The 10,359-nt window shown below is 46.7% G+C and overlaps 1 protein-coding gene across 4 annotated transcripts in view; it reads left to right on the top strand.

Moving 5' to 3' along the window:
• The window catches only part of ADNP2 (ADNP homeobox 2), a 31,581-nt gene extending 25,425 nt beyond the window's left edge, over nt 1-6,156 (top strand). For all 4 annotated transcript variants that reach the window (XM_027600786.2, XM_027600784.2, XM_027600785.2 and 1 more), the window contains one exon: nt 1,473-6,156. In XM_027600786.2, coding sequence (XP_027456587.1) covers nt 1,473-4,679 — 3,207 coding nt within the window. In that variant the 3' untranslated portion in view covers nt 4,680-6,156. The remainder of the gene's footprint in view (nt 1-1,472) is intronic.
• The last annotated feature ends 4,203 nt before the right edge of the window (nt 6,157-10,359 follow it).

The raw sequence follows: 10,359 nt of genomic DNA on the forward strand, positions 1-10,359 counted from the left end.
AGCAATACTTCATTTAAGCTGTGTTGTACCTTTGAAGTGTTAGTTGTAAGGTATATTCAGATTTCTGAGATAGTAAAATATGGGGGGGATGGTCTTTTAGAATCAGTGAAATATGGGTTATTGTTTTTTTAGTTTGTGGTCTAGGGTTGGCTGTTGCTGTAGGTTTATTCTAGGTCCTATCAGAAATGCCAGAACCTGGGATTTTACTAATTGCTGAGAAGATAATTCCATGTTGTTGAACATATTTGGGTGATTTCTCTGACTTGTGGCAAGAGGGAAACCTGTATGAATAGGAGTGAGAAAACTACTGAATATGTGTGTGTGGGGGGGGACTTGAGAGCACAGGCTTAGGAAGGACGGGGTGACCCACTGTTATAGCAAGAAGCAGTGTTGCAGAGAGGTCTCTCCCACCGCCGATGGCGGGACCTCGGGTGAAGCGTTTAGTCGGCCCGGGTCTTCTCTTCTTCCTCCATGAAACCAGGGCCAGGCGTTCTGTGGTTCACCAGCTCTAAGGTCTGGACACTTACGAGACCAAAGACTTCGTGATTCTCAAACCTTCACAAACCAGCAAATTTTTGGATGTTTAACATTGCATTTCTCAGCCAGCCAGCTCTTGTACAGATGTCTGTCCATATGCTCCAAGCTTGTGGAATTCCCTCATGTTTGCCCTAGAGAGGAATTCTGCATTGTTGGTCTGTGTTCTGACCTGGAACTCCCTCAGGGCTGTTGTAGTGCCTTAGGTCCAGCCCTCTTTCCTTCCTGTTTGTCACATAGTTTACTGGACACTTGCATGTGGTAAGCACTGTCCCTGTGGCTCTTACCTTCTCTAGGAATGAGGGAAATAAAAGTAATGACGGGTTTAACAATTTGCATGTTAGGTTATTTGCAGATAAATTCTAGAGGTTTTAGAGTTTGGAGTAAAAACAACATTGGAACTATGGGAAGTGGGATGAGAAGGGGAGAAATGAACTTTCTCTTGCAGAGAATTGAGTGAATTTCTTCTACTGGAGTAACGAGATTGTGGCTTAGGAGATGGCTTGGAAGGGGTCAGCGAGCGAGGTGCTGTGGGCCAGGTCCTGTGTGTACAGTCTGCAGCTTAGGAATAGCTGCTTCATTTTTAGATGTTTGAGAAGAAAGCAGTGAGTACTGTCTTGTGACATAAAGTTCTATGAAATTTGAATTAGTGTCTGTAGTTGTATTGGCACAAAGCCATGCGCAGAGATGTGCATGTTTTCTGTGGGTGCTTTGTGTTACAATGGCAGCACCAAGTAGTTGGCGTGGAGGCAATATTTAAAGGTAGGCCCTTTAAGAAGAAGCTTTCCCTGGTTAGGGAAAACACTGTTCTGTGAGGGGTGGTAGTATTACATTATCTAGCACATTAAATGAAGAAGCATCATATACTTGTGAACTGTAGAGGGTGTAGCATCTGATTTTTTTATTAAAGTATGCTTGACTTTGTTTTCTTTTAACAGAGATATCGAACAAAGCCATACTGTTGTAGCCTCTGTAAATACTCTACAAAAGTGCTTACCTCATTCAAAAATCATTTACATCGTTACCATGAAGATGAAATTGATCAGGAGCTGGTGATCCCTTGCCCAAACTGTGTATTTTCTTCTCAACCCAAAATTGTGGGAAGGCACTTCAGAATGTTCCATGCACCTGTTCGGAAAGTCCAGAACTACACAGTGAATATTTTAGGTGAAACTAAATCTTCGAGGAGTGATGTGATAAGTTTTACATGTTTAAAGTGTAACTTTTCAAACACTTTGTACTACAGCATGAAGAAGCATGTGCTGGTAGCCCATTTTCACTACTTAATTAACTCCTACTTTGGCCTGCGAACTGAGGAAATGGGTGAACAGCCGAAAACCGAGGATAGCCTTTCTACTGAGAAGATGCCACCATCTGACAAGTATTATTGTAAAAAATGCAACGCCAATGCCAGCAGCCAGGATGCTTTAATGTATCATATTTTGACATCGGACATACACAGGGATTTGGAGAATAAACTGAGATCCGTGATTTCAGAACATATTAAGAAGCCTGGACTTTTGAAGCAAATGCACATTGCCCCGAAGCCAGTGGCACCTTTGGCTGTACCCCCGAACAGTAGCGCCCCTGGCCTCGCAGCCACACCCCCTTGTTTTCGTCTCACCTTGCCACAGAACAGCCAGAGCCAGGCCCTGGTCCCACCAGTGACCACCGCCTCGGGCGCTCCCGGGAGCCTCGCCCGCTCCCCACCCGCCGTGGCGCAGCCCCATGTGACTCTGGTCTCCAGCCCTCTGCCTCCCTCCGCTCCCCAGCCAGTCTTTCTTTCTCATGGAGTCCCACTTGCCCAGCCAGCAAACCCTCCTGTGTTGCCCTTGAGTCAGCCGGTTGGACCTGTAAATAAGTCTGTTGGAACTGGCGTCCTCCCCATAAACCAGACCATCCGCCCCGGGGCTTTACCCCTTGGCCAGCCTGTGGGGCCTGGCGTCCTTCCTGTCAGCAGACCTGCCGGGCCTGGCGTCCTTCCTGTCAGTCCATCTGTCACCCCCGGGGTGCTTCAGGCTGTCTCGCCAGGGGTGATTTCTGTGAGTCGGACAGCCCCACCGGGGGTCCTTCCTGCAGGCCAGATGGCCCCTGCTGGCGTTGTCCCTTCAGGACAGACAGCCACTTCTGGGGTTCTCCCTGCTGGGCAGGTGGTCCAGTCCGGGGTTCTCCCCGTTGGCCAGACGGCCCTGCCAGGGGTTCTCCCCACCGGGCTGACGGCCCCGCCACGGGCTCTCCCTCCTGGTCAGACGGTCCCACTGAGGGTGCTGCCTGCCGGCCAGGTGGTCCCACCTGGGCTCCTCTCTCCCACCCAGACGGTCTCGTCAGGCGTTCTGCCTGTGAACCAGGGTATCAGTTCTGGTGTTCTTCAGCTTAGTCAGCCTGTTGTATCAGGGGTGCTCCCTGTGGGCCAGCCAGTGAGACCTGGGGTCCTGCAACTTAACCAGTCTGTGAGCACCAGCATCCTGCCTGCAAGTCAGCCAGTGAGACCTGGCGCTTCTCAGAACACCGCGTTCCTCACGTCAGGCTCTATTCTGAGACAGCTCATTCCTACAGGGAAACAGGTGAATGGGATTCCCACATACACACTTGCCCCCGTGTCTGTCACTTTGCCTGTGCCTCCAGGAGGCGTTGCTACTGTCCCCCCGCCCCAGATGCCCATCCAGCTGCTGCAGTCGGGCACAGCTCCCCAGGTGGCCAGCTCCGTGGCCGGCATGCCGTCTCCTCCAGTGGTGGTAAACGCCACTCAGAATATGTTTGTTCAGGCCTCTCCATCTGCGGCAGAAGCGAACCAGGCGCTCAAACAGGCGAAGCAGTGGAAAACCTGTCCAGTTTGCAACGAGCTCTTCCCGTCCAACGTCTACCAGGTTCATATGGAGGTGGCTCACAAGCACAGTGAATCTAGGTCTGCTGAGAAACTGGAGCCTGAAAAGCTGGCCGCGTGTGCACCGTTTTTAAAGTGGATGAGAGAGAAAACAGTTCGGTGTCTCTCCTGCAAATGCTTGGTGTCCGAGGAAGAGCTTATCCATCACTTGCTAATGCATGGCCTGGGGTGCTTGTTCTGTCCGTGCACTTTCCATGACATCAAAGGTCTTTCAGAGCACAGTAGGACTATGCACCGAGGGAAGAAGAAACTACCTGTGGATTACAGTAACAAAGGCTTTCAGTTGGATCTGGATGCTAACGGCAACCTGATGTTTCCTCATCTTGATTTCATTACCATATTGCCAAAGGAAGAGCTTGGGGAGCGGGAGGTCTACTTGGCAATCCTGGCTGGGATACACTCCAAGTCACTCGTGCCCGTGTACATTAAGGTGAGGCCGCAGGTAGAGAGTGCCTCCGGGAGCCCCAGCAAACAAGCACTGACTTGCCCCTTTTGCTTTGGCACCTTTGTGACGACTGAGGCGTATGAGTTGCATTTGAAGGAGAGACATCACATCACACCAACTGTCCATACAATTCTGAAATCTCCGGCGTTCAAGTGCATCCACTGCTGTGGGGTCTACACTGGCAACATGACCCTGGCAGCCATCGCCATCCACCTGCTGCGCTGCAGAAGTGCTCCAAAGGACAGTAGCTCAGACCTCCAGATCCAGCCAAACTTGATCGAGAACAGCGAAGTGCTCTTAGTGAACGGTGAGGTGATCCATGACTCCAGTTTTTCTGTGAAGAGAAAGCTGCCTGATGGCCACGTGGGGGCAGAAGACGAGAGGGACGTGGAGGAGCGACCTCTCATCATCAGCAACGATGCAGCCCTGGCTCCCGAAAAGGTGGCGAGTGTGGTGCCTTTGAAAAGACAAAGGAATGAAATCAGGACAGAGGGGCCGCTTGTAAATGATGATGCTCTTCAGATTTTAGCATTAAATCCTAAAAAATATGAAGACCGTTCTTATGAAGAAAAAAAGCAATTTCTTAGAGATTATTTCCACAAGAGACCATATCCTAGTAAAAAGGAAATAGAACTTCTTTCTTCACTCTTGTGGGTGTGGAAAATCGACGTGGCTTCATTTTTTGGAAAAAGAAGATATATTTGCATGAAAGCAATAAAAAATCACAAGCCTTCGGTACTTTTAGGCTTTGATATGTCTGAACTTAAAAATGTTAAACACAGGTTGAACTTTGAGTATGAGCCACAAAACTTGTAAAAAAACAAATTAGGAAATCTAAAGTACTAGATAATTAGTGGTTTTTTTCAATTGAGATTTAAAAAAATGTTATTTTCTTCACTGTATGTTGAACTAATCAATTTCAGTGGTCTTTATGCTGCTCTTTAGATTTATTTCAGGTGCTCAGAAAGACTTCTATATAAAAGAAGTGAATAGTTCTTTCAAGTTTATTGTTTCCTGCAGTTTGATTTTGTAACAAGTATTTTAGTTCTTCCCTGTCATGTAAATTAAATCCTTGGATCTTTCATGCACGTCTTGTTTCCCAGTAGTGTCAGTACGGTAGGATGGAAACTGAAATCTGTATGTTTGTGTTTTCGTTTAAGGAAATTTCAGCTTGTTTCAGAATACTTGATTAACTGCATTGAGCTTCCTCAGTTAGCTTCACATGTAGCAGCAGATGGTAAGCGTCCGTGCTGAGAGAAGTGAGTACACACCCCGCTGTTGCGTGTGGTTCCCTGAGGACGTGCTGCATTAACTTACGCTGCTTTCTTCTTTGCAAGGTACTTGCTTACTAGATTATGATTTTGATTTACATTTCTTCAAGTTTGTCCTAGCAGCTGTTGTCTTATTATAAATTCTAGAAAACCAAATGTTTTCCTTTGTTAAAATTATACTGAATCTGAAGCCCGCTATTTAGCTCATAAGAGTTATTTTACAAATAAAGCAATTCGGTAGATGCAGAAATACTTCTCAGTGTAGACTTCTCCCCTTTTTGATACGGTTGTAAGTCATTTCTCCATTCAAAAGTAAGACAATAAATTTTTAGTGCCTTTAGAATAAATGCTGAACACACACACAAACTCCTAACCTAGCTGTTGATAAACCAGTGAAAGGGAAGGACCATGTTACTCAGGAATACAATTTTTACCCCTGAGTGTGGATACTAACTGAAATGTAGACATAGGTTTTCAGGGGACAAAGTGAAATGAGTAGAGCAAGAGCCGTCTCCATGTTGGTGTATTAAATCTTTGACAGTTTCCTAGAGGTGAACATGTTTGTTCTGGAGAAATAGGCCCAGTTGTCTGGGTTAATGGGATGCTGTATTGCTAAAGAACTCCACTGTATTCCTGTCCTTTGTACAGTTAAACCTCTGGGGTCCCCCCCTACCCCCCCCACCACAGAATAACTCAAAGCACCAGAACCAGCAATGGAGACCAGTCACTTTAGACCTTAAGTCATATTCCTGGTGACATACGGCAGAGGCACCTGTCCAGCACACTCAGAGGATGTGACAGTCTCTGGGGAATAAGATGATGTTACCATATGGATTTTAAAACATAGAATACTTGCATGTAATTGCTATAATGTGCATTTTTGAGGCAGTTGTGAAACTGGTCTGTGATTGTTGGTGTGCTCTGTTTAAATCCAAAAAGAGCTTGTTGAAGTTTATTTTTTTTTTAACCTATTGTTTCAGAGTGTCTATTTTGAATTAAAATTTGTTATACCACTGCAAACAGAACCGTTTAATTCTTTTAACAGGTACGTCACTGTGACTCAAGAATAATCTAAATGTGGAAGTAGATTCCACACTTGTTTGCTAAAAAACATTACTTGTCACTGTGAAAGTTAGCATAACCCAAAAGGGCTAATGAGTTACCACTGTCCCCACAAGAGACGTGGCTAGAGATTCTTGATGTGTCTGTAATATGGGCCTCCAAATGGTCAAAGCGGATGTTGGGTAGCCACGACCTTGCCTGTATCGAGGCTGCGCTGGGTAGTGTCAGTGTGGTGGAGGCCAGGTTTGGAGGTGCCAGTGGGCAGTTTGCTGTTTTGGGGGTGCTGGAGGGGCGGTTAACCCACCGTTCTTTAGTCTTGTGAATCAGGGTTTCTGTTGGCATTTGGGGGGGACCTGTCCATTGCAGTATTAGAGCAGCACCCCCGGCCTCCACCTGTTCCAAGTCAGTGGTCCTGCTGCTCCCCCCCCTGCCCCCCATCATAACAGCCAGAAATGTCCGCTGTCCCTGGGAGCAGAATCCGCCCTGACGAGAACCACTGTGACAGAGGAGTTCTGATTTCTAATTGTGGTGTTGCTGTCGCTCAGCCTTTGATGCCGAGTCTCTGTGTTGTGCTGGTCGCTGGTTAACGATTTCCTTTGACCCCTGTTTCCCCCCCTGCCCTCCTCCACATCAGCGTGCTGCTTCCGGAGTGGGACTCCGCCTTCCAGTCAGACCCTGGTTTGTCCGCTTGCCTTAATCACGGAATGGCATTTTCATGCAGCTGAGGGATCTGGACACGTCGTCTTGGGTCTCAGCTTCACTTGAAGGCTCATGAACATTTTCTTTAAAAAGCTGCAGGTGAATGACCTAGAAAGGGCAGAGGCGTGAACTGGAACCCCGCAGAAGGCCAGAGGATGGCTGCCACAGCAGGCCTCCCAAGGCTGCCAGTGCAAAAGGCGGGGAGAGGGCCACAGAGTTGTGGGGAGGAGGTGCCTTCAGCTTCTGCTGTAACATGGGCTACAGGGCAAACATCTGGATGGCAAGCAGCACCATGATGGAAGCTTGCAGGGCTGGGTCAGACAGGCCTGGCAGACAAGCAGAGGTGGCCGCGTCCGAGGGCAGTGCTGGAATCAGTAGCCTCACTGGTACTATGGTTGAAGATGAGCTGGCCCCGTAGCATGGACACCGGCATAGTGTAGATCAGCCCACCTGTCCGCTGACTCTTCCTTCACCTCTGTCACAGACCAAACAAATATTCTGTGAAGAAGCCAGGCTGGTCCCAAAAAGCCAATGGGGAACCAGAAGACCCTTGTCCACATATCACCAGATAACCGCAAAAACAGAGACCCTGCACAGCTGCTATCTCCACACTGGACTCGTATTTTTGGGCACAGATGGTTTTCCAGAGCTCTTCTAGAATGGTCCACGTAGTTACCAGGAAAGGGCTGTTGCTTATAAGAAACCATTTGCTACCTGGCCTCCTCCGTGTTGGGTGCACATTATCCTTTCCTCAAATTCAGGTTAGTTTAATCTCCCTTGCGAAAGTCCACGTGGCTCTTGTTCTTTATAAGGTTTTTGAGGTAAGAGCTCTGGAAGTGCTGTGCTGTAGTTGATACCTCGCTGACCTTCTCTTTCGAGGCTGCCAGTAGGTGCGCTGTCTCGGATGCAGCCGGCAAGTTCCCAGGCACATGCGGCCCCCTGCCTGCTCTTACGCCCCTTCAATCTGGTGATTACTATGTGGGTCTAGATTTCTTAAGAGTTCACTAAACAAAGCAACACATAACTAAGAAAAAGAAGAAAAACTCGGCCTCAAGCCCCAATCTCGTTTTTACTTTAGTTTTTAGGCAGTGTTTCTAGACATTTGTCAGCCATTTACTGTTGCTAGGAAATGGGCTGAACACTTCAGTAGTAGTACCAATGATAGTGTCACTGTGTTGTGCTCTCTACAGGGCAGTCTGCACCCTAATGGCTAGTCCTCACAGCACCTCTGCAACTTACGCGGGAACGGATGCATACAGGGGGCCACGTGTTGCTCACCGAGGGGAGCCAGGAAGGTGGAAGGGTAGCCTTAGTACTTGGGAGGAGAGCTTCATGCTCTTGATGTACCGGTAAGATGTTGCCTCTTACTCTATCTGCATTTCACAGATGGGGAAATGGGGTCAGAGGTGGAGTGACCGGTTTGTCACAAACTGGAAGTCCAGTTTGCTCTGGACTTCCCATCCAGGCGAGTGGGGACAAGTTGGTCACCCTACTCAAGGCCAGTTTACTTCCCACAGTGACCTGTCCCTTAACGATGGTGCAGTACTCCCTCTACTACTATACCTACTATCTCCAGACACAGACCTGGCTCTTGGTGCGTCGAGATCTATAGGGTGTCCTGAGGAAGTAGAAAGACCTTATAAAATTGACAAAAATCACTAAAAATCTGTTGTATCTGTCCACCATATTGTCAAAATCAGAACAAACACTGATACCAGTCATTCATTCAAATGATCTGTGGACACGTTTCGAAGGTAAGCGTCTAGAAGGTGCTAAGTAGTAGCTCGGGGAGCTTTTCATAGCCTTTAAAGAAGGTGCTCCCCTGACCACTTTTCTTTGTCCCACACAAAATCATGAGCTTTATGTTTATTTTTAAATAAAAATACATGAAGTCCTTTTGAGAAGGGAAGCTTTTCCAATAAAAATTTAAAATTTTATTAAAATTGAAATTATAAACCAAACTTTAGCAACCATATAGGCATATTTACTACAAACAAAGATTGTGTGGTCTTCCATTTCAATATAAATTCAGAATTGTCATGAATGAATATATTTTTTCAGAAGTTGTTTTCTTAAACAGTTTACAATCCATGATCTGGAAAGTTTAATATTATGTTAAATAATTTATCATTTACTTACAAGTAAGCTAGAGAAAATTGAATAACAAATAGCAATAATAAGGTTTTAATGGTTCAGTTTTTCTTAAGATCACTTTTCTGTATAGATGTGTAGATCTTTCTCTAAAGATGATATTGTTAGTTGAGCTATAAAATCCATAAAAAACAGTTTTGCCAGAGTTTACAGATAAGTTGCCTCATTTTGCTTCCACAACCCCCTATGAAGCAGCTTTCAAAATTGGAAGATTGAAGACATGGAAAATCCTACACTGTCTATGAAATAATGTACAGAGAAAAACAGCGGAAAATAAGCAGAAAAGCCCTCACGCCCAGCACCACACACACGTGTTAACGTGATCACCAAGACTGTCCCGTGAATGCGGGTGAGAGCTTCCATGCAGATTTAGTCTAAGGTCTTCTTATTGCAAGGAAAGTGTCTTTGGTCCTAAAATGGACAGGAGACATCTACAGTTGGCTGTTTTGTGGAAGAGGACTTCTGAAAACAATGGGAAATTCAGAAGAGATCATTTAAAGGGAATTACGCACTTTGCAGGGAAGGTAATCTTTGGTTATTTTTAAAAATTAACTTTGTCTAGGGGCGCCAGGTCGGCTCAGTTGGTTGCGCATCTGCCTTCGGCTCAGTCATGATCCCAGGGTTTTGGGATCCAGCCCCATGTCAGGCTCCCTGCTCAGTGGGGAGTCTGCTTCTCCCTCTGCCTGCCGCTCCCCCTACTCGTGTTCTCACACACTCTGCGTGTGCTCTCTCAAATTAATAAAAAACTTTGTCTAGATTTTATATGTGCTTTCACATAACTAAATATAGAGTGCAAATGTGTACCAGTAAGGTAACTTATACAAATGGAGGCACAGCAATGGACGCAGGAGTTTCTGACCTGCAGGAGGAGCCCCACGATGGAGAAGCCCCACCATCAGCCCCTGCTGGGGACTTGCTGCCCCACTGTGGTCACAGGACTCCACGTTACATCCACAAACGCCTTTCAGCTACATTCAGTTCCAAGGTGCTTTTGTAGTGACTTAGAAAATAAGAACTTTGGGTGCCTGGGTGGCTCAGTCGGGTAAGTGTCTGCCTTTGGCTCAGGCCATGATCTCAGGGTCCTGGGATAGAGCCTTGAATTGGGCTCCCTGCTGAGTGGGGAGTCTGCTTCTCCCTCTGCCTCTCCCCCTGCTTGTGCGCGCTCTCTCTCTCTGTGTCAAATAAATAAAATCTTAAAAAAAAAAAAATCAAGAACTTCGTACGAACTGGACGTTGCTCCTACAGTGGCTCGAGGTGCCCGTTTCCTGGTCACATTCTATTTCACTGTTGACTTTGTTTTTATTTGCACATGA

This window comes from Zalophus californianus, chromosome 14 (assembly GCF_009762305.2).
Source record: "Zalophus californianus isolate mZalCal1 chromosome 14, mZalCal1.pri.v2, whole genome shotgun sequence".
Classification (NCBI taxonomy): domain Eukaryota; kingdom Metazoa; phylum Chordata; class Mammalia; order Carnivora; family Otariidae; genus Zalophus; species Zalophus californianus.